The sequence below is a fragment of the Erithacus rubecula genome, assembly GCF_903797595.1.
Source record: "Erithacus rubecula genome assembly, chromosome: 2".
Classification (NCBI taxonomy): domain Eukaryota; kingdom Metazoa; phylum Chordata; class Aves; order Passeriformes; family Muscicapidae; genus Erithacus; species Erithacus rubecula.
Window position 1 is genome coordinate 39092272 of NC_136685.1, and position 24477 is coordinate 39116748.

The window sequence follows — 24477 nt, forward strand, 5'->3', positions numbered from 1 at the left end:
GGGTCACCAGGTCATAGAAGGAGATCAGGCTGGTCAGTCAGGGCCTGCCTTTTGCACTGACTGGGCCTGATGTCCTGATTGTCCTGTACATGCCAAGTGATGGCACTCAAGGTAATCTGTTTCATAACCTTCCCTAGAACCGAGGCCAGGCTAACAGGTCTGTAGTTCCCCAGATCTTCCTTATGACCCTTCCTGTAGATGTGCATCACACTGGCCAACCTTCAGTTGTCTGGGACCTCTCCAGTTAGGCAGGGCTGATAATAAGAGAATGGCTTGATAATGGAGAATGGCTTGTTGAGAAGAGAAGGAGAAAGCAAGTCTGTCTCAAGGGTGTAGATTTTTGCACTGAGCTCTTGGCCCTTCCAGAGGAAATGATCCTTCTATGAAATGGAGGTGGCTTGCAGCCCACCACCCTACAAAACAGCAGGGATGCTCCTTTGCTACTCCAGGCTTGCACAGGGGCTTTGCCCACTTCCAGAGGACCTCTCCTTCCTTTCTTACTATTCCTCCAGGTTTTCACTCAAAAACCTGCATTTCCCCCTGCAGAGCAGCTCCTCCACCTTCCACCCAAGCCTCCCACCATTGGAGCAGTTCTGTCACTCTTATTAACTCGAATAAAATGAGGAATACTTGTTTTCTTGCTTGACTCGGTCCTGTGGGACCTCGGGAGTTGGATTTTCCGCACGACTTCGTGAAGGTATTGGGTAACCTTGAAGCAACCCGGCAGGCAGGAGGGGGTTGTGGCTCCTAGTGAGCACAGCAGAGCCTGGCCCGAGGAGAAACCCACCCCCTTGCTCAACAAGCCTCTGACATTACAGGAGAGAAATGAGCGGAAAACAGAGAAGCGAGTTAATTAGTTGCATCTTCTCCGGATCACGCTTGAGAGACGTTTTTACAAGGACAGGCTTCACTGCCTTGCTCTATCTGGTAACGAACAGCTTCTCTCCAAGTCAGAAACTCAGAGGGAGTTTCTGGATCTATATAAGTAAAGAAAAACCATGCCACCGAAGAGAGAAAATCTGTCCCTGCCCCGTTACATAATTCCTTGTCTCTATTCCCCCAGACGGATTTCCTATATGGGAAACATACACATATATATCTTATGCACATCTTTTCCACCCGGCTTTGTGGGCTCCCAGAGGGAGTTTGAGAATCTGCTGTCTTCTCGCCCCAGGCTGAAATGGCCTCCAACACAAGCCGCCTCTGGGGCCGGCCGGGCGGGGCCGCGGGACAGGGATACCGGCGCCTGCCCCCCGACAGCATCCCGCAGTCTCTCCGCACAGTGTGCGCGGCTGCGCTGCGGCCCCGCGGCTCCGGGCCGGCTTCTCCTCCCACGGACAGACTGCGGGGGGAGCGCCGGTAAGGTTGAGATTTATAGGAGTTGAGAGACACGGAGAGCGGGGCTCGCTTTGACCACTGGCCAGCGGGGCGGGGTGACAGCTTCAGGTGGGCTGTGATGAAAATCCAGATATTTCCTCTCATGGGATCTCATCCCAGGTGACAAGCGTATTTTTGATTTCCCCAAATTCGAAAAAATACTTTTTTTCTTTCCAAGGTTAAGTACTGGAAAATCTCAGTGCACCCGCTACGGGGCACCCAGACTGTAGAAGGAGCTGTCCTTTCTCAAATATAAGCTGTCCGAAGTTGCAGCATTTTCCACAGATCGGGCAGGGCAGGGACTTAGCCGGCCAGCCGCAGTGCCAGCGGGTGGGACAGTTTGGTCTGGCGTTGGCAGCTCGGTGTCCGGGGATGCAGCCACCTCGGGGGCTGCCTGGAAGCATCAGATGGGATGACTGGAAGTCAAGTATTCCTTTTATGAGGGCTTGCGTTTTCAGAAGGTCCAATTCCACACTCATCTGAAAGCACTTTCTGTACCTGGGGGTGAACCCTAAAGCCCGGGGCTGACACGGACTGTTGAAAATCTTTTCTTAGTGCTAACTCAATATGTACAGTCAATTTTTTTTCTTCCAACTACCGCGGGATACAAGTTTAGAAACAATGCTGGCAAGTCCTTTCTCAGGCAGAATACCTATACGGCGGGCATCCTAATTCAGCTGTAAAAGCAATGACACAAAAGAAGGGATTAGTTCGACTTTGATACTTTGAGCTGAACAAAGCTTGATTCAAACTCAGTTCTAAGTGTTAATTCCACAAATAATTTAAGGAGGTCATCTTATTAGAAACCCCCACGCCAAGTACCAAGCTGTGATAGAAACATTCAAAGATAAATAAGATTTTTCCCTCCTAGCTGTGGAAGAGCTAACCCTTCTATATGTGTGCGCCCGAAGTGTGCCCTTGTTTTTCCGTGTGAGAGACGCAGACTAAGACAGAAACTTTGAGGTTAATCTGTCTTCTTCTTCTAAATACATATTTGAATATTTAGACTGAAAGATGGTGACACTGGTGAAGCTGAGGGCAGCGGTCCACAGGCGATTGGGCAAAAAATACTGAATAATTTTATTTAGATTTTAATAGCACAAACAATGAATAGAAAGAACAACATTACATCGGCAGGCTGTTATGAAAAATTGTTTTTGACAGATGACACCTACAAGTTTCTTTGGTCTCATAACTCCAAATCTGTCAAAAATAATGCACATTTCAGCGTCAGAATATACAATGGCAAAATAAATAGGAGAAAGAGATCTGTTCTTCGTGAAGTACTTGATAAGCCCTAGATAATGTGGTTTAACCTGCGGTATTCAACATATATAAATCTGATACTTTCTAGTATTGCATATCTTTATTTGGTTTTGAAAATATAAAAAAGAAAAAGAAAAAGAAAAAAGAAGAAGAAGAAGAAAAAATATAAAAGTCAAGTCACAGGGACCAGAGAAAGACCTTTCAGTTTGTCAAATTCATTAATTAGAGAGCTGCACATACTAGAAGATGCGTTTTCTTGCTCTACTTCCCACCCCCACCAACAATTTTACCATGAGGGAATGTTTACCAGAGTGTAACGAACAGTTTCCGATGGCTGCATTTTTGCTAAAGTTCTATTTTTTTCTTCTTGCTGATAGTCGTATCTTGAAAAGTCATATCTTCAGCATAAAACGCTGAAACCCTTAACAACATTATATGCGCTCATTAGGAAGTCAGCCCTTTCTCATACTCGCTGGCAAAACCGATCTCTTTCTCCATTTACACTGTTACCAGCCAGCCAGCAAGCTCTGCCCTGCTCCCTGGTGCCACTGCACTGAGAGATCTTCCTTCCAGCAGCTACCATTTCTTCATTCCTTTCTTTCTTCCGTGCCAGTGATTTATTTCCCCTGCCTCTCCTCAGATCAAGCGCTGGATTCGGCGGGAGCCCAAGAGGCGAAACCACCACCGCTTGCACCTCCCGGCTCCCGAACCGAGGGCATCCGCCGCGGGAGCGGGCACGGCGCCTTTTCCCCGCCGCACCGGCTCCCCGCTCCTGTCCCGGCACTGATGGCACTTGCTTTTCCCGAGGTTTTTGGCATCCACCTACGAAACAAGCTCCAGCTATGGCTTTGCTGTTACCGTACTATAACTGTGCCCCTCAAGGAGAATATTTACAGAAATTAAATGTCTTGTTTTACAGCTGCAATTCTTCTTTAAACACAGAGCTGATTTTAAAAGAGATTAAGCTCCCCCCCCCCCCCCCCCACCACCCCGTAAGCTCTTCAGGAAAATGCAAGAAATTCACATCATAATTTTTTTTGCCTTGAGCCGAGCAGAGCACGGCAGAGAAGTCCTCTGAGGATGAGGAGGGGAGCTCTGTGGCATGGGCTCTCTGCCTGCGTGCTTTGGCTTCTCCTGTCGCTGCACAATTTCATTCCTGGAAGAGATTCAGGGTCTGGCTGGAATCTATCAAGCTGTCAGAACGGATAGAGACAGTCTATGAAAATGCTCAGAGAAGGGTACTCGCACTGTATATTTTAAAACCCCAAACAATTAAAGCCTAGGCTGAAATAAGAAGTCAATGCTAGGTTGCCTGCCTAGAGGTGGAGGGAGCCTGATTTGAGTGTTACAACCGCTGTCTTTACAAAGCCCGACTCAGAGAAAGCTCAGATCAGAATATAGCTAGATTATTTTGATTCCGGGGGATATTTCATGCTGGAGGACGGGGAGGGAGGGAAGCACCCCCTGTTTCCTCACCCTGCTGCTCCCAGGAACGCAGGAACAACTCGGCGCCACGCAGAGTTTTGCAGATGTTTCCTAAGGCATCGGTCCTGCATACGCTCGGTAACCTTTGGCTTTTCCACATGCTTTTCAATAAATAACAGCCTTGTCTCTCAGGGACCGTCAGGAGCGAGAGGAAAGGCCTTCATCCCCGCTCTCTTATCACTAAAACCATGGGAAAAAAAGGGATCACAGTGACTCCAGCATATCGATTTATAATTAAATCCCTGTATGTGTTTACCCATAAACATACTCGGGTGCGTGTGTATTGACTCGCAGGCAAACCCGCACCCTTGCTGTCTCTGAGATGCCTGCAACATTTACGGATGCTGTAGCTGTAGACGATTGCGCGCAGCTCAGTTTGTAACCGGAGGAGCAGCCTCCAGGCGATGGGGCCTCCTGGACATCCCTTCCGCAGGCACCTCGAGGGTACGAGGAAGCCGGAGGCAGAGCTCCTGTTCCCCGCCCTGGGCCGCGTTTTTCTCCTCAGAGAGGGGCCAAGGTTTGGCTCGGCAGGAGCAAGCACGGCTTGTCCCGGCAGGGCCGAGGCTGTGCTGGCAAACCCGCCCGGTCACCCGCTCCGAAAGCTGGGGCAGCGCTGCCGGCTGGAGCGGGGATGCCCTTTTTAATTTAAATATCGTAGCCGTCTCGGGGTGGAGGCACGTCAGAGCTGGGCTTTTCTCTTTTTCTCCGGCACTTAGCCAACTTTAGTAGCTGCGAAATTATGTCAGGGGCTTCTACCGACCCCAGCGGCGGCCTCTCCGCATGCCCACCGTGCCCCGTCCCCCGCACGACTGTGCCCGCCGCTCTTTGTTTTGCCAGAATACGAACGTCGGGCACCAGGCGGTGCGGGAGGAGACTGGGAGCCTTCTATCAGTGTCTTTTAAACTAGATCTTCCACTTTCCAAGAGCGGTATGCAGGGGCAAACCCACTCTAGAGAACCGGCTTCAGTCCTTGATCTGAGACTTCAGCAGTATCTGCTGTTAAAGAGTCCTAGCGCTGCTTTCCAGGTCAGCCGATCCTCGCATGTCATATAACAAGCCCTGTTCGACTCTGGAAATGGGGCACCATGCCCAGGAGACTCACGGGACACTTCCCATTTCCTCTTCCCGCCTGGCCAGCATCACGGGATGTGGAAAGGTGCCTGCATAAGTGACCAGCGTGATCAGGTGGCGGGAGCAGGACCTTTCCCACCGCCACGAACAAGCCTACAGGTAGCGCAGGGCATTTCGCGGGCGGAGGGGAAACCCAGTTCAGCATCACCAGAGAAAGTCGTGTCTGTATCTCCCCGGGGGTGCTCAGCTCTGCTGGGCGCTGTGGGGACGCGGGCTGTGCCTCCAGCTGGGTACTTCGGCGCAAAACCGCCCTGTCGGGACGATGGCTGCTTTCCAGAGTTCAGGGGAGAGGGAGGGTGAGAGCAGCAGGCTGGTCACCAACTCTCTGTCATCACATTGGCACAGAGTAGCCTCTGCAGACAAAGGCCGGTAGCGGTACAGGCTCTTTTCTGTCGATGATGGGATTAAACATCGTCTTTCTCATAACAGCAGAGTTTAGAAATCACTCACCTAATTATTAATTATTTTCTCACCACGTTTTGGGCTACCGCACCCCGACAACCTCGCACACGGGATTGTCAAGTGTGGAGGCCGGGTCTGAGCTTTGGAGGTTGCCTCTCGCTGTGGTCCCACAAGCAGAGTCCGCAGCAGCTTTGCGGTGCCGGGGCTGCTAAGGCACGGCTGACGCGCAGACCTACAGACGAACAAGCGGGGCAGTAGGTGGATGTGGATGTGGATGTGGATGTGGATGTGGATGTGGGTTAAAAACGTAGACTGACGGAGTGGTTTGGGTTGAAAGTGAACCTTTAAAGATCATCCAGTCTCGCCTGTGGCATCTTCCACTAGATCAGGCAGGCCCGAGCAGGGAGTACAACCCTTGGCCATCCCTGCTGCAGCAGGACGGCATCCCCAAAAAAACCTAATTTCCCTGCTGTCAGCCTGGCATGAGCAGACAGTGGTGTCCGCCTGAGACTTGCACCTCCTCTCCCTGCCTCCCTTCCCCTCTGGGAGCCCGTTCATTAGGCTAGAATCACCCAAGGATGTTTTTTTTTTCCCATGAGCTTTTTCACTCCCATGTACACCCCGGGTTTCTAAACCCGAAAGCAAGACGGGCACGAGAAAACCTGAGGCTTGCTGCCCTTCCCTCCGAAGGGAAACTCGGGTCCGGGGCTCTCGCCACACTGCTCACCACTGCCAGTCCTTGTGCCCGGCAGTTGCCACGCTGGCAGCCGCACAGAGACATTAGACTGGTCATTTTCTGAGTCTCCTTTATTTCCTCAGTTTCTCCTTGAAATCTTCATAAATTCCCCTTTTCCAGGGGGAGTGTCCAGGCGGGTGGAAGTCTGAGCACAATGAAACCTGAGAATTTCTGTCACTCTCTGCATATGGTCCGAAGTGCTTTAATCCCAATTAGGGGCGGCTGACACACGGTCCTATTCATCCCAATCAGCTCTTGAATACATTTGCCTAGAAATGAACTTCACAAATAGACTTTCTCCTAAATGTGCCCAACAGCAAGGAAAATCGAATTGAGGCAGGGGCTCATTCTGAGGCGATCGAGGGAGAAAAGGTATGAATTTATAAGGTACACCGAAACATTGCAATTCAGCAACAAGTTTACTGACTTTTATTTGCACCATGTCAACCGAAAGAACCAAGAGATACGGTGGGGGTTGCGGGAGAAGGGGAATACGGTTAAAAGGCAACTTTAGACAGACTTTGAATACTTTATGCGGCAAGCTTCGCCTCCAATTGAAGTTGGGCTAAAAAGAAAAAAAAAATCTCAGCCTCTACACTGGAATTTTTAACGAGCACAAAACGTGTTTGAATCCGATCTGGGCTGACGCTCGTGATTAACAATACGAATACCAAATCGAGCTCTTGTCATCTGCCCGGATTCCCATAGAACCTGAATTACTATTCAAAAGCCGCTTTAATATCCCACCCGCATCTCGTCTGCACCGCACAGCTGGTCGGGGGCCGCCGGCCCGGCCGCAGCCGCTCGGCCCCGCCGGTTGGCACAGCCCGCCCGCAGCACCGGGCACCGGGCACCGGGCACCGGCACCGGCAGCGCCGCGGCGGGCGGCGTCACGGGGGAGGAAGGAGAGGGAGGGGAAGGACGAGAACAGAGGGAAGGGTGGGAGAGAGAAGGGGGTTTGAGGAAGAGCGGCTAAAACTGGAGGAGATAAGCGAGATCAAGGAGAGGATACTCGGAAACTGCGAAAGGGAAGGGAAGGGAAGGGAAGGGAAGGGAAGGGAAGGGAAGGGAAGGGAAGGGAAGGGAAGGGAAGGGAAGGGAAGGGAAGGGAAGGGAAGGGAAGGGAAGGGAAGGGAAGGGAAGGGAAGGGAAGGGAAGGGAAGGGAAGGGAAGGGAAGGGAAGGGAAGGGAAGGGAAGGGAAGGGAAGGGAAGGGAAGGGAAGGGAAGGGAAGGGAAGGGAAGGGAAAGAGGAAGAAGAGAATGAAAAAGAGAAAGGAAAAAAGCGCGAAAATATAGAGACGTTCAGACCATACTGGTCTCTTCGATTTAATGTGGATTTCCATGTTTCAGGATATCAGCAAACCTTCCCTCGGCCCTCCGCCCCGTGCTTTGCATCCCTATCCACCTGCCTTGGAGCCTGGCGGCAAGCTCGGGCAGAGACGGGAATCTCGGACCGTCCCGTCCTGCAGCCCGGGCACGGCAGCCCTGTCGGGGCAAAGCCATTTGGGAAAAAGGTCACCCCGGGAGCCGCCGGCTGGGCCGCCCCGCCGGAGTATGGCCTGCTGAATGAACTTGCAGCATTTTGTTCCAGCCTCCGCTGCGGTGCTCTGCGGCATAATGAGCCGGGCCCTGTATACAGGCATTCATGCTGGTCTGAATGTGGTGTTGAACCTTCTCTGTGCCGGAGCGGTTTGATGGTTTGAATGGAGCTCCCTGGTGGGACATTGCTCTCTGCAACTGTGCCTCTTTGGATGACTGTTGTTCCTTAACATTCATGCCTCATTATGGGGCAACCTGTTAAATCAGGGAGAACAGTGTGCCAAAGTGTTACTCAGGGGCACCGGCAGTTCAGCGGTGGGCATAAATAAGGGCCGCCAAGGAAAATAACTTTCATCGCATCTCTGGGCAAAAGTGATCTCTCTTTAATGGTGCCTCTAGTAGCCCGGTTTAAGTATATAAAGAGCGATAGTGGAATGTTTTGATTGAGTCTAAACATTGTCTTTGAATAAAGCTGAAACCATGTAATTAATGTGTCTTTTTAATAAGGGACAATACGGTCGTTCAAGCTATTTAATTTCATTTAATTTTCCATCCCATTTGCTCCAAAGGCTGCTTTTACTTTTAACACCCGGCCTTTCATGCTGCATCTTGCTCCAGTGGGCACATTAGATCGGTTTCACCCTTCCTTTTTAGGGAAGGAAAAATAAAAGAAAATGTGGTTCCTTTCCTCTTTTGTGGACAATTTATTTCACTTGGGGAACTTCAACTTTGAGCCACAGGACAGAATAAAAATTGGAGAACTGGTGTGAATGCTTCCAGAGCAAGGGCTTTTCTTCTCTGAGTGGATGGGAACCAGCCACAATCGGCTATATTAATAAATAACTTTCCTCACAGTCGGCCTTTACATGGTCCTATTGATAAAATTGTTCGCGTGTCGTTCACGCTTTTTGACTCATTAAGGCCTGGGAGGGAGCGGCTCCCGAGGCGGAGCAGTAGGGTACCTTGGTCGCCTTAAAGGCCCTCTCTCTACCTCTGCGGCTCTCGGAATTTCAAGCCGGTCTCATCCTCGAGTGGCCAGGCCAGAGGTTACAGGGACATGCTCATGGCTTAAATTTATTGCTCTCAACTTCTTGTTTATCCTTTTTTCCCCATTCATACCGCTGATCAAAGGGGTCATCTTCAGTTCCCCACATCCTCTCCCCCCTCCTCTTCCCAACTCTGCCCAAGTGAAAACGACCCCACCCCTGCTCCCGGGATCGTCCCTGGCGTTGCACCCCGGAGAGATGCGATCGATGGTCACCGATGCTGCAGGGGGAAGGCGCGGTGTGGGGCAGGCGCGACATTTATCTAGCGTGCGCACCACTACGGACCATTACTAAAAATACATTCACAGCCTACGCGGACTCAGTGCCGGCCAGCAGCCCCCGGAGCGGCGGTGGCAGCGCCCCTTCCCGTCCTTGTCCCCGTCCCTTGCCGGTGCGGCCCGTCGGCGGGAGCCCCGCGCCGCGGGCAGCGCCGGGGGCGGGACGGGCCGCACGGACCAGCCCTGCCCTCCCGCCGCTCTTAGAGGCACTCAGGGCTCGCCCCGGCGGTGGCGGCGGCCGCCGGTGCCCCGGGAAGGCGGCACTGGGCTGGCAGCGAGCGGTGGCCAGAGTGGGCAAACATCATCGCAGCAGCGGCGGTGACTTGCCAGACTGAGCTTTCAGCGCTCTCCGGCGCGCTGAAGGGCAGGGAGAGGGGAAAGATGTTTGCGACCGCCAGCTGGTGAGACGTGCCGCTTCAAAATCGCTCTGGTTTCCCGTGCGCATCCCTGTGGCCTTTGCTCTCACGATGCCACTCGTGACGGCGGCAGACAAATCCAGAGTAAAGCTCCCACACACAGTCACATAGAAAGCGACATGCCGAGGTTTATCTTGCAGAAAGCGAGTTACTTGAGGAGAGCCCGCTCAGTTACCTGGCGCTGTCAGCAGATGTACCTCTAAGCGTAGCTTTTTGGCTTCCCTTCTGTAATTTATTAGGGCTGACTATTACAAAAACGCCACTAGGAGAAAAAGAAAAAAAAATTTAAAAAAGGAAAGAAAAAAAAAATTAAAAAAAAGAAAGAAAAAAAAAGCTCCGTATCTGCGATTATTTCTGAAAACAGTGGATAAAATCTCATGTGCAATCTCTCCAAAGGAGAAAGGTTTATGAAACTTCTTTTTAGAGTGTTATGAGGCATGGAGCAGGGAAAACCTGCCAGCAGGAATTAGACAAGAGTATAAAAGCGAAAGTGGAAAATTGAATTTGTTAGTGTCCTTGGTCTGACAGCCACATCTGAACTGTTGCATGCACTTAAGAAATAAGTCGCACACCATTCCTTTTCAGGTCCTGGAAAATTCCTGGGACATTTATGCAGCCTGAATTATAAGATGACTTAATCCTGGCACTTCGTTGTATCTTAATTAAAATATTTATGCGAAGAGGAGGGACATAGGCGCACACTCTGCTCGAATATTTTCGTTCTGGCTTTATTTACAGTTGCTTTTTGCAGGTTCCACCTCCTAAAGCGGTTTCGGTGCAAGAGATTTTGCGTGTGGGCGAGGAACTTGTGGATGTATTAAAGGAGGAATCCAGCTTCACGCTGTTTGCTAGATATCTGTGTTATCTGCGGGCCGTGCCTGCCTGTTTCCTGGTGGTTATACGTCTCTATTTCCTCCTGTCTCTATTTCTTAATCGCACGAACTACAGACACAGCTTCCCCAGCAATCGCAGGTGCAGCGGTTTGTGTTTTACAGCGGCTACGGTGGCTCATATTTTGTGCGATTCATCCTCCTTAAGGATCAAAGCTCTTCTGAAACAGATTACTGGCCTGAAACCAAACCACTGAAATGGTAATATGGTCGTTCTTAAAAAAAAAAAAAAAAAGTGTAGGTATTTTCTGGTGTTTTCCCATCAAGTACCTGCCCAATTTCTGTATGGCACACGCCGGGAATCAATAGAAGTTAACAAGTCCTCAAAACATTCCCCATCTCTTTGTTTAATCTCCTTTACAATAAAGCCAAGGGAAGAGAATTAAAAATCTTTGAAGTATATTAAACCTCAAAAGGCTCAGCCAAGTAGACTTAAAATAGTCACTTATTTTCCAAAACTGGTTTGTCGAGGAACAATAAAAGGAAGTAAAATTTATGGAGAAATTATACAGTGGATTTGTCACTTAAAATATCGTAACTGTCTCGGGGACAATACCCCATGCTGAGGATTAATGGTCCCTCCAGACCTTTGATTCACCAGCGCCTTTTCTTTGCCCTTGACAAATTGGATTTTTAGGAATGGGAAGGTCGCCTGGCCCATTGTCTGCCAGCCATTCACTCCGCCTGATTATGCAGGAGGGTTAGGGAAAGGCTCCATGTGACCCTCTTGGATGGGACTCCGCAGCTGCTCGAGGAGCCAAACTCTCTCACCAAACTCTGCGCCCCAGAGCATCCCCCTGCCAAGGGGTACCCCTCCTGCTCCCGTTGAAAAGCCGGCATCCACACAGCGCCGCGTCACTCTGCGGGCGGAGATACGCCTGTGCTCATCCTCCCGCCGCCTACCGCTGTCACTCCGGCCCCCTTAAGTACTTGGGGTTCCCGAGCGCTTACACCCAGCGGCAGCGATGCAAACCAGCAGGGCTCCGGCCATCAGCGTCAGCGCGGAGAGCTGCATCCCGGCTGGGCTGCGCCTGGGTCCTGTGCCGGGCACCTTCAAACTGGGCAAGTACCTGTCAGACCGCAAGGAGCCAGGACCAAAAAAAAAGGTATTTTCCTACGGTCTCTCCTGCACCGCTGGACCTTGATTATTCGTTGACTCGGGGGAAGCCGGCCTTGGGAGAAGAGATTGCTCTTCCCCCGTCTCTCTTCGATCCTCCCTTCTTAGAGCGAGCCAGGAAAGCAAAGAAAATAATTTCCAGAACGTCCCGAGATGTCTCCCTGTGGTTTTGGCAGGAAAGCCTGGCCACCCGTGCCCTCTCCCTCTCCTCCCCAATGCCGGGGTCCCCAGTCCATCCGGCCTCCGGGGCGAGGCCAGAGTACACGGGGCTCTCCCGGAGGAGCGGACGCGCCCCCACCTTGGACATAGACGTGCTGGAAGCGTCGCCTGAGCCCCGTGCCCGGTGTCGGAGGGCCCCCGCCCCCGGGCGCTCCGCTCGCTGGCATTGCCCCTTTTCCTGGTAGAGCCAGGACGTGCCACGGCCGGCTCCTCGTTCCCGGAGCCCCGGCGAGGCGGGGACACGAGGCAAAGCAGCCCCCGGGTTTTGGGTTTTGTCCTGGGAAGGAGCAGGGCAGAGACAGATGCACCGATTTATTACTGCGTTTGGTTCGGGTTCGGGCTCCCAATCTCTCTTCCCGGCCGCGAGTCCTTTGGCTTGGGCCTGAAGGCAGTGCGGGGCTAGAGGGCAGGGGCTACCCCAGAGACGGCGTCGGGGTGCAGATCGCAGGTGTCGAGTCACCCCAGCGCAGCTCGACCTCCCCCAGAGCCTCGGTGAGACCTCTCCCCAGAGCCGCAAACACCCCGCGCAGCCGGAGCAGGAGGGATGAAGGGATGACGGGCACCCGGCTACGGGCTCCGGGGTCACTCCATGTCCGAGCGAAGGAGCGAGGAGGAGGAGGCGGTGAAAGGCTTTCGCCCCGTCCATCAGGCTCTTCAGGGGGCTGCGGACGAGACCCCTCCTTTAGCCCCCCGGGCAGCCGCGGCTCACGCGTTCCGCTCTGATTTTTAATGCACTTTAATTGTTTTTAAACGCTCTGCCAGCCCACTCAAATTTATTTCTCATCTGGCTCCCTTGGTTTCTCGCTTTAGACTGCTTTGTTCCGATGACTTTTATTGCACGGTCATTCAGGGAATGGGCACTTCATTTTCTCTTTGTATGGGCAAGCAGATTATGAAGTATGGGGCTACAGGGACTTTGTAGCTAAGCAGAATCTTCTCCCCTTTCCCCCTCCCCATCTCTCCCGACAAGTCCTGCATGTCGCAGTGGTTCTGCACGGACTCAGAGAATGCACAAACTTTAAAAATAAAAATAAAAATAAAAATAAAAATAAAAAAGGTATATAATATTTTAGCGGCCTATTTAATATAGCATTAAGCTAAATGTAACAGCTGCTAGTGGATAAGGCGCGTTTGGATAAATGCGACCTAAGGGAAAAATCCCATTTTCCCTTCGCTGGGCAGGGGGTCTTCCATCCTTACCCTGCAGAACTGCAACCCCCGCTAGGGCAGCCGCATCTCTCCCAAGGCACCTGCGAGCCGGAGAAAGTCCTACCCCAAGGTGGATGAGGATGGAGGCGTTAAACGGGCAGCAAAAGGAGACGCTCTCGCCTCTGCCTTCAGTTGCGATGCTCAGCCCCCTGCCTAGTGTGGGGAAACAGGTCCATGGGCCAGGCAGAGCGGGCAGGCAGGGGGACGGGTATGCTTTTTGCTTTCTTTGTGTTTCGTTTCACGTGGAAATAACAGCAGTGCCGCCCGTTTTTTTACAGGTGCGAATGGTCAGAGGGGAATTAGTGGATGAAGCCGGGAGCTCAGCTCTGGAGTGGATAGGGTTAATCCGAGCTGCCCGAAACTCCCAAGAGCAGACACTGGAAGCTGTTGCTGATCTGCCAGGAGGACAGGTACCCAACTTGCGGCTCCGCTCTGGCACGGCACCCCTCTCCGCCACCTGCCTTCCCTCTCAAGCCTCCTGAAGAAGTTTTTCTTTCTTCCCTCTCCAGATTTTCTACCGGGCGCTGCGGGATGTCCAGCCGGGAGAGGAGCTCACCGTCTGGTACTCCAACCCTCTGGCGCAGTGGTTTGACATCCCTGTCACGGCCACGCCGACGCACGACGAGAAAGGTACAGATGCGGGCACTCATTTCAGAGCAACTAAATTAAATGAAACAAAACAAGCCCTGTTTAACTGACACCTTTGACGGGAACTCAAACTGCGGTAGGCAAACGTGGGCCCTCAGAAAAATAAATGCCAGTACAGCTGTCGTGAATTTAACCTACCACCCTTTAAACTAAGACTCCATCTGCTTACATTTAAAGGGTGATCTATTAACTCGGTAGCGTATGGAAAGGCCCCCGTGCGTCGAGTTGTTCAGTCATCGGCCCGATTTAATGATTCTTTGATAGGCAAATGGGGTTTCTTTGAAATGGGTTGGTATAGTGAAATATAGTTGGTATGCGAGACAGCAAATTGTCTTAGTAGTTTCTAAAAACATGGGGTTTTCCTTCTTTGCTCAGAGTTTCAGAGACTCTTTTCAGGTTCTTTTGGGTTAGATTCATATAGTCAAGACAAAACTGGGCGGTACTGGGCAGTCCCTGGAAATTAGAATACATTAGGTTAAAGTAAGTCGGCGTCAAATCACACTGAGTTTAGGATATCCAAAGATGTTGGGAAGGGGAAGACCCGTCTGGGACGCTTGTTTCAATCCACAGACCTATTCTTAGCTGGAATTACACCGGTCTTAACAAAATTATAAGACGGCAGAACATTAAAAAAAGGAGAGGGTAAAAAAGACGAAACACTTCAGCTTTCACTTGTCGGGCTTCTCTGCCTGCGGCCACCCCATCGCGCTGGTCCTGGGCCCGGACGCTCCCTGGGGCATCGGTGGCGGCAGCTGCCTATGGGCACTCACTCCCCGCGGGAGATGAGGGAATCCCAGCCGCTCCTGCTTGACTCAGATGATCCTTCAGCTTGGCGGTCTCTCCGGGAAGGGAGCGAGTGCACGATCGGGGCAGGGGCTGCCCCCTCCCCCCCGTCACGGCTGGCCACTCCGCAAGGTGATTGGGGTCCGGCCCGAAGGGATGGCTGCGGGAAAGCCAGGCTCTGGCTGTTACATCTCATCGACTCGTGCCACGTGCAAGAGCCCAAATCTTTCCTTGTACGAAAACTGCACCCGGAAAAGAAACTCTTGGTCACGACTCTGTCCCCGCCTCGTCGAAGGGCAGTGAGGCCATGGATCTGCCGAGGGTCGCCCCCTCGAGAAGCCTGGCGAAGTTTCGGGAGCAAGGAGGACACGGCGCTGGGTTGCGCCCCTCTCCTCCTCAGCAGCCCTTGCTGCGGCGGGTACCAGCGCTACTCGGGGGAAAACGAGAGAGCTCAGGTCTGCAAGAGGCTCCCACAGTGCGGCGTCTTCCTCGCCCCGTCGAAGAAAGGCTGGTTTGCAAAATGACCCTACTGATCTGCTGCGTCTTCGGCCCCACAGTTTCCAGACTGATTCATATAGACTCAGAAAAAGTGTATCAGCATGCTGAAGTTTTCTTCTTTTAATGGTCATATACTGAAAAAAAAAAGCCGAAAAATCAAACTGAACTCTCAAACCCCCACCAACCGAAAAAAGACAGTGGAAGAAATTCGGAGATTTTTTTTTTTTAAATTTTTTAATTTTTTTAACGCAAAACGAAGAAACAAACCAAATACAAAATTCGGAATTCTTTTTTGTTTGACCCTTTAAATTTGGGTCACCGTCGTGAGAAATAGGTGTTTTTAGGTGGGGGTGGATTTTTTTTGGTTTTTTTTTTTTATTTTTTTTCCCTTTCTTTTTTTCCTCTCCCCTCGAGCCGTTCTTGTTGAACTGGAGCCGGGGAAGCAGATCTCGGTGGTGGTCCGGAGCCGGTCCCGACCATCTTTTGCCGAAGATACCAAGGCCAAGCCGCGCCGCCGAAGAGACCTGCATAGGCAAACGAAGACAGCGAAAAGGAGTCTGTGGCCATGTTCCTTTCCATCCGTACCGCTCCTTTACCCGTTTTCACATGTACGGCAGTGGGATCCTCCTCCCGTGGCCTCTGCAGACACAATCCCGTCTCTCGCCCTCCTCGACGGCGCGAAAAACAGCGTCCAACGCCTTCACAATGCTGCAGATCCCGGGATCGCCCCTCCACGGCTAGCGAGGAAAGGCTGCGCACAGCGGCCAGGACACAGGCGGCGAATACACGCAAGAGCGCGGGATGCTTCCACGCGAGTTCGCACACCAGTTTCCCGCGGAGACCGAAGATTTCGTTTTCCTCCCGCAGCGGACATCCACCGATCCCTGTCAAAAGCCATCCCGAGGGGCCGGTCACGGCCATCGCACCCACCCCGGTGACCCGCTCTCCCCCGGTGCCCCGACACCCCGACAGACGCGGGGTACGATGCAAGGTCTCATCCCTGTCATACCCCACGGGATTCCCTGGACGGTGAGGAGCTGCCCCCAGGCCGGGAGCAGGCTCTCATTTCAGTGAGGCACTTGGCCTCATCTTAGGTGTTTCGGCGCATGAAACTGCGGGGTGAGGGTCAGCTGAGGACGGTCAAGATGCGCAAGAGACGAACGGGAATTACAGAGGCTTATCAGCGTAGTCTGGCGAATGGGGGAAAAGAGAAAGATGGAAAGGTACAAAGAGACAGAAAAAGAGAAGAAATGAAAGGAAGGAAGGGAGGAAGGGAGGAAGGGAGGAAGGGAGGAAGGGAGGAAGGGAGGAAGGGAGGAAGGAAGGAAGGAAGGAAGGAAGGAAGGAAGGAAGGAAGGAAGGAAGGAAGGAAGGAAGGAAGGAAGGAAGGAAGGAAGGAAGGAAGGAAGGAAGGAAGGAAGGAAGGAAGGAAGGAAGGAAGGAAGGAAGGAAGGAAGGAAGGAAGGAAGGAAGGAAGGAAGGAAGGAAGGAAGGAAGGAAGGAAGGAAGGAAGGAAGGAAGGAAAGAAATAGATTCTTAGACAGGTGGCCACAGAGGCGGCGTTTCACCGTCGGGGCTAGGGAGATGCTCTTCCTTGGGGTACACTTCTGGCAAGAAAGACCAGGAGGGGAAAAGCGGAGTCGGAGACTCTGCAGTGTCGGGCAGCCACCACAGCCGCGGCCACCGAGGTCTGTTCCGCTTGAGAGAAGTCGAAATGGGACGGGGCACAAAGGGCATTGTCCTCTGAAAGGGAACGATTACATATGGCCCATACATATCGGATATTGTCTCGCCGCGTAATGAGGGGCTCACGATCATTAGATTGGCCTTTGTTCGGTGCAGCCGACTCCCTGACATACGCTACCTCCTCCGCGAACGCCAACAGATGGGCCCTCCGACAGACGACTCGCGGCAGCAGCTGCTCCCCCCGGCCCTACGGCGCCCCGCTCGCGGGAGCTCAGCCCGGACCGCGCAGCGCCCGCACCGCACCGCTCTGCGGCATAGCACGGCGGGGGCGGGATGAGGCGGAGGGAGCGCGGGAATGCGCGGGGAGGCGCGGGGATGCGCGGCCGCCGCTGACGGGTCCCTCCGCTTGCCTCCGCAGGGGAGGAGCGGTACATCTGCTGGTACTGCTGGAGGACCTTCAAGTACCCCAACAGCCTCAAGGCCCACGTCCACTTCCACTGCGCTCTGAGCCACGGCCGGCCCTTCCTCCATCACGACCACGGCCGGCCCGCTGCCACCGCCTTCGGCCTGCCCCCCAAGGAGCTGCCGGCGGGCTCGCTGCGCAGCCACCCGCCGCCCGGCTGCGGCCCTCGGGAGGCCGTCAAGCGGGAGGCCGTCGCCGCCTCCCCGCCGCTCGCCAAGCCGGCGCTGCCCAAGCGGGCGGCGGGCAAGGAGGAGCAGGAGCGCGCCCTGGACATGAGCGTGGGGGCCGCCCGCGGGCCGGGGCCGCTGCTGGGGCCGGCGGGCGGCAACGGGCTGGCGCTGTGCCCCGGGGCGCGCTCGGCCTTCCGCCCCGCCGGGTCGCTGCGGGAAGAGGCGCGGGGCGCCGCCGCCCTCGGCTTCTCCAAACTGCTGGGGGGACTGAAGGCGGGACGCGCCGCCGCCGAGGCGCCGCCTAAGTGCGCAGCGCTGCCGGGTGAGGCCGCCCCGCAGGCGGCGGCCGCAGGGCTGGCGTGCGGCGGCGGGCTGCGCGCCTTCCCGCTGCTGTCGCCGCTGGAGGAGGCCTCGGCCTTCCGGCAGGTGGAGCGGGGGCTGCCCGCGGCCGCGCTGCCGCCCGCCCGCTACCCGCCGCTGCCCGGCGGGGCCCTGGAGCGCTTCGCGCTGCCGCCCTTCGAGGGGCTGAAGGCGTACGCGGGGGAGTGCGGGCTGCCGGTGATGCCGCTCACCGTCTACAACGGGGAGCTGCTCTACGGGGCCGCGCCCTACTACCCGCTGAAGCTGCACCTCGGCGGCCTCCTCAAGTACCCCGAGTCGGTGTCGTACTTCGCTGGGCCGGCGGCAGGTCTGCACGCCGCAGAGCTGGGCTCGCTGGCCAGCATCGACCGGGAGATCGCCATGCACACGCAGCAGCTCTCCGAGCTGGCGGCCGAGAAAGGCCGAGGGAGGCTGGAGGCGCTGCCGGCGGGGGCGGCCGGAGGAAAACCCAAGACCGGGCACCTGTGCCTGTACTGCGGGAAGCTGTACTCCCGCAAGTACGGGCTGAAGATCCACATGCGGACTCACACCGGCTACAAGCCGCTCAAGTGCAAGGTCTGCCTGCGGCCCTTCGGCGACCCCAGCAACCTCAACAAACACATCCGCCTGCACGCCGAGGGCAACACGCCCTACCGCTGCGAGTACTGCGGCAAGGTGCTGGTGCGGCGCCGCGACCTGGAGCGGCACGTGAAATCCCGGCACCCGGGGCAGAGCCTCGGCAAGGCGGCCGAGGACAAGAGTGACTCTGGCTACGCGCAGCCCGAGCAGGAGCAAAAGACTGACAACGAGAGCGACGTGGACGTCTGCTTCACCGACGACCAGAGCGACCCGGAGAGCGGCAGCCGGCACCGCGAGCAGTGATGCGGGAGGCGGGCGGGGCGGGGCGGGGGTGAGGGGAGCGCTTCAGCCCCCCCTCCCTATTACTCTGGGCTCCCGGGGCGGTCCCACGGGAGGCCGTGCCGCGGAGGAGCGCGGGCTGCCGGGCAGAGCCGCCGGCGGGCGGGCAGGGTGCGCGGGCGTGCCCGGGCTCCCTCCACAGCGTCGCCCCCGGCGCTGCAGCTGCGGTGCCGGGACAAGGGGCGGGAGGGCGAAACCCTGGCGGGCCCGGGATACCGCTGGATAGGCACCGCATCGCTATAGGCGCCTGCATTTCAGTGGCCATATATTTTTATTGTACCTTTGTGTCGAGAAAATTGTGCCTTTTGAAAACGATTTTTAAAATATGCGCTCTGCCATCACTCTTTCCAGCGGTCTGAGCCATGGGGCTCGTCAGCAGACCCGGGTCTGCAAGCGCCTCTGGCACCTGTACCCTTTATTTGACACCTCACCTGTGCTTTCTCGAGTCCTAATAAAGCAATACCAACAGCTTTTTGGAAAGACAGAAAAAAGCCCCATGCAACAAAAAGCCACTCTTGCAGCATGGAAGAGGTTCGCGTAACAGGTGCACCATTTGATCAAGTTGCAATTATTTATAGCAGATAATATTCGAGTAACAAATGTAAAATAAATATTAAAAAAGCATGACTCTAAAAGCACGCACTATATAATTTTAAAGGAAATACACTCTCTGTTTGGTAGAATACAAATGTGGTGTATGTTTGTTTTCTAATGAACGATGTACAGTGGATACAGTATTTTGGTCTTGGTTCCAGTTTGTCATGCGATTTTTTAAGAAAAGAAATAAAGTTACTGACAAACTACTGTTTGCCTAGTTGTTCGTTGAAGTGCTGTCAGCAGGATCTCGTGTTTCTTCACAATGTTTCTGATGACTGGAAGATCACATCCATCTGTATACAGCGTCTTTGGGTAAAGCTCTAAACAATTTGCCCCTGATTATGTCGCCTGAGCATTTTCCTTCTCTCACTTAGCAAAAGCAAATGGCAAAAATCCCGAATCCAAGCTGTCATTCAAAAATTAAAAATTTTGAAATTTTTTTGGTTATTTTGTTTTGCCCAGGCCGAGGGCAGAGCTGTTAAAGGCAGAACATTATTAGTCTGTTTTTATCTGTTTGCACTCGGTCACTTTTGCACACACTCTTCTTTAGAATCGTTGTTACTTGCGTTGCTCCTCCAGCTCACCAGGCAAAAGCATGCAACAGTGCCGACAGTGACCAGCCAGCTGTGACCCGCCAGCTGTGCGGGTCTGCCCGCTCAGGTCCGAGCTGGGGCTTTCTGTGTGCCATCGGGCAGGCAGAGTCAGGAGGAAACCCCGCCTTTTGGTTTGGTTCAGATTTTACAATTCTGAAGCAGACGGTAAATCTCTTTGATTATTCTATACACTTAGAAGATAGTGAGTTTTCAGGATCAAGCCCTGTTTCAATCCAGGATGTAGGCATACTTTCAGTATGTGAGAATTTCAGATACAAATGTGATCCTTCGTTTGCTTTCTTAAGGCTATACCGTGCTTGACAGCAATAGGAAACGGTAATTCAAATACCAATCTTGAATTTCCTTTAAAGATTTGACTCTGAAGCCTTTTTTGTTTTTTTTTTTTTTGTTTTTTTTTTTTTTTTTTCCTTATTTGGGCTTGTGCACCCACTTACTCGATTCATTTTATCCCAAGACTCAAGTTGTCTTTCTGACATGAAAATAAATGGAAAACTCCTCTCCTGCGAAGAGGGGGATCTTTTTAATCTGTTGGTGGAGTCGAAAATCCTGTTGGCATTTATAGCACCGTCAGCAGAACCTGGCATATTTCTTCCCAGTTCTTCATTTCAATATATTTTTCTGCTGCTTTCCCAAAGGAAGACACCCACCGTCGAGCTGCTGCCGGGGAGGTCTGTTTGTGTGGATTAATGGTCTGTATACATAATTATCAGTCTTAGAGTTAAGCAAAAACCCCAAAACGAACTAAACGTAACCAACTTCAAACAACCAAAGTCAAGGAAAGAAAAAAAAAAAAACAAAAAACCAGCATATGGTTTATCTGGTGGGGGTTTTTTTTTTGTTTGTTTGTTTTTGCTTTTGTTTTAATTGCTATGCAGCAGCTAAATCGAAATACAAAGTACAGGCGGAGACAAGCAGAGAAATTCTGCCACATTCACTTTTAGGGGCCCATTTCTGCGACGTTCCTAGCGGAGACACACTCCCCAGCGTGGGTCCGCGGGTGAGCGCAGGTGTCCGCCCGGGATGCGCCGGTGCCCGGCCCGGGATGCGCCAGTCCCAGCCGGGGATGCTCCCGGACCTGCCGGAGCTCCCGCCTTCCCGAGCGCTCCCACAGCCCCTCCTGACAAGCGCCGCCTGCTTGGTGTTATTTTCAATTTTCTCCCGTGTTAAAATTTATTTTATTAAATTTCACCGCGTTTTGGGTTATTTATTCAATTTTGATTTATTGTGTGTCCCTGTCAGCACAGGCATGAGGCGACAGCGTTCTCCCGAAACCTCAATGATATGGGCGGTGTCGGAAGCCGGGATGCAACCCGGTTAGCGAAAGCAGCATTTCAGGCAGGTCAGCAGCCGCAGCCCCGAGTTCCCGTGGGTTCCTCGGGATGGAGCTCAGGGCTCCTCAGGCTCGGGGCTCCCGCTGCTCTCCCGCTCCCGCGGGACGGGCCGAGGGTCCCGGTCGCCGCCGCCGCCGCCGTTCCCTCCCGCAGCCCCGGCCCGCGCCGCCAGCTCGGGCGCTGATTGGCTGAGCCCTACGGCGGTCCGCGTTCCTATTGGCCGGTCCGCGCCGCGCGGCCCCGTCCCCCGGCGGCGGCGCTGAGGGCGCTGAGGGCAGAGCGGCGGGAGCGGCGGGAGCGGCGGGAATGTCCCGCGGCTGCGGGAAAGCGTCGGGAGCAGCGGGAAAGCGTCGGGAGCGCCCCGCGGCTGCGGGAAAGCGTCCCGCCGTGGGCTCGCGGGCCCGCGGCCTGGCCCTTTGTGCCTCCTGCGCTCATTAACTCATGTGCCGGTCATGGCGCTCCCTGCGTCCTTCGGTTTCCCTGCGGGCAAATTTGGGTCTGCAGGGAGGTGAGAGAACTTCAGGTCGCAGAGGTGCGGAGCTGATGGCACAGCCAGCCTGGGTACAATGCCCGCTGGATTTTATGGTCTCTACGTCTACCATTGCTTCTGGCTGGCTACCATTGGAAGCTACGGAGAAATAAAAAACAAACCCAGATTTTACCTTCTGAATTTCTAATTATTGTTAGCTGCAGTAAAATAGGTACGTCCTCTGCGTTTTTATAATAAGCGAGAAAATAATTAATCACATTTGCAGGAAAAAATGTGGAAAGTGCAGGCAGAAAGAATGATGCTAAGACTGAATAAAGATTAACTCCTTTAAAATATTACTCGTTGAGATGTGTGTTTGGTCAAGGGCCATAGACATTAAATTAAAAGATTTCTCTATTTTATTTTCTATGGGAGGGCTCAGGTTTTATTGAGTCAAGTTGTACAGGGAATAATGAGGGCTGCATTTTGTGAGTGAAGAATAGAATGTTATTTGCTTGTTGGAAGTCAAAAGCCAAGAAGGATAAATAAATTCAGATGGCTCTTGGACAGTATTAGAAACTAGTCTAGGCATTTTGCAAACTAGTCTTTCAGTTTCCAAAGATTCACACTCAACCTCAGCTATTCTTGTAAAAGCAATTGCTTTCAGTAAGATCCCATTTTTAAAATTTGGCAAGCAATTTTGATGATTATTGACTTGCCTTATATTAGCCTCTTCATAGAATCACCATCAAGAAGTCTGGATGCATCTGGCAGGGGGTGCCAAGAATTGCCAAGAAGTAGGTTGTAAGGATCTTGAAGATAATTTTGGTTTTCAACCAAACTTGGTTTTGGCACAAAACTCTGTCATGTATCTTACCAGTTAATGCTGTCATTACTGTTGTATCCATTGCCTGGGGATGCACATGGGTGATGAATGGTGCTGTGAATGACCAAGCTGTAGGGTAGGGTCTTACAGATTAAGGGCCTAAGTCTTACTCCTCTAAACTTACTAAAGGGGTTTGAACATAGTCTTGAGTTTGCAGCTTTAAACAACCCCTAAGATTACCTGGTTTTGTGAAGGTGTTGAACACCTGCTCTCCCCAGTGAAGTTAGTGGGACTGATTAAAAATCTGCCAGGCTCTTTGACATGTAAGTGTGATAGATGTAGTCTGCTGTCATTCAAGGCAGTTTAGGTTTTGAACTGGTTGATAATGCAATACTCAGGGAGGATTTGATCACTTTAAACCAGGAAATGGTTCTATACACTTAGAGGAATATTGTTTCAAAGATTTTTGTATTAAACTCCTATTTTAAATCCACACACATGCATACATGGGATCTGATCAGAGAGCTCTGCTGTAGGTATGAAAATATGTGTGTTCTTAAGGGTCTCTTTCACTCGTGTTGCCAATAAACAATTTATTGATCCAGAAAAACCTATGAGTTTTTTTGGGTACATACATTCATGCTGAAAATATTTCCAGGGAACTTTTTTTTATTTCCCACTAGAAATTATGTACTTGGAAGTACATTTTGAAATAGTCTCTGTGTTTGAAAGCTGTGTTTGTAAGCTGTACTTTCAATATAAAAAGAACCCCCACACCTGCATCTGATGAATTGAGCAGCAAGGCTTGGATTCACACTTCCTATATGCCAAGGAGATATGAGGATGAGAGAAAATCTAACTGCTGTTGGCTTCAGGTCAGAGAATAGTGAAGATCAAGAATTCTGTCTGAAAAGAGCAATTCTGCACTTGACTGTGAGCAGTTACTTTCTGAATTTTCACCTGAAGGTAAAGTTTTCAACATGTCAAGGTCATGTTCAAGCTCACTGGAGTTCATTGGACCATATCAGATAAAATCTGCAAGCAATGAAAACGCTTTCAGGTATATTCAAAGTCAATCCAATGAGGATTGACAGCATATGTAATGCTATAAACTTATATTTTACAAGAAACAGGAAAAAGTTTCTTAACAACTGAAAAAAAGCCATAGCTGAAGAAACAGATCACTAGATCTGAGGTGTATATTCATCTGTCTTTACACCTGATATTCTGAAATGTTATGGAAAGCTATGAGCAAAGTTCACAAGCTTTTTATGTAAATTTGCATATGAGTGTGTTTTTTTGATGTTTAAATTCTGATCTTTTAAATCAAAATTTGGAATGTATTATCCTGTTTCAAGGGTAATGAAAGGGCTTATGTTTATATTCTTTTTGCTTGCTTCTGAAAAGTGTCGTTTAGTAGCATGTAATTTGAAGTCCTGGTCTGAAATTGAGTAAATGTGATTTTAAAAGACAACATCAGTAAAGTGAAGTTCAGAGTGCTAAAGACAAATTCATCACTGTTCTGTTGTTTGCATCACTTCAGTTTCATTGCTGATGGCTAAGCAGCTGCAAGGAGAAAATTTTAGGAAGAATGAGAAGAGGTGAAGTCTTTATACTCCTTTGTAGTATTTAAAACTTGCTGGTGGGTCAGAGCAGCAAAGGCCTGTATTTTAGCTTTGGAGCATAAAACTGCTTCTTACAGCATGAACAATTTTTTGGCTCTATTCAGAAAATTGGAGGACTAAAAAAACATTTAAGCTCTGAGTCCTGTTTTTCAGTCTGAGACTTGCACTTACCTATTTTTCAGTATTCTAAGCTATGCAGTAGCTCACCTAAAGAAATAACTGTAAAAGCAGACAGTGTATTTTTTGGTATACTTCTTGAAAAATCAAAGAGGCTGAACAATGTGGGGTTTTCAGAGTTAGTCTTCCAAAGATCCTGCTAGCTACAGCACGGGGCTAAAGAGTCCTGTTGGGAATGCACAGTTGGCAGCTGAGCAAGA

The 24477-nt window shown here is 51.9% G+C and overlaps 2 protein-coding genes across 2 annotated transcripts in view; one reads left to right on the plus strand and one right to left on the minus strand.

The window, feature by feature from the left end:
• The window catches only part of USP45 (ubiquitin specific peptidase 45), a 495013-nt gene that overhangs the window by 78631 nt on the left and 391905 nt on the right, over positions 1 to 24477 (minus strand). The gene's annotated exons all lie outside the window — the stretch shown is intronic.
• PRDM13 (PR/SET domain 13) lies at positions 11533 to 18602 on the plus strand (the record flags this gene model as incomplete). Its single annotated transcript, XM_079326582.1, has 4 exons — positions 11533 to 11673; positions 13391 to 13522; positions 13622 to 13742; positions 17146 to 18602. 4 exons carry the CDS (start codon positions 11533 to 11535, stop codon positions 18600 to 18602), a joined length of 1851 nt encoding a protein of 616 aa, XP_079182708.1.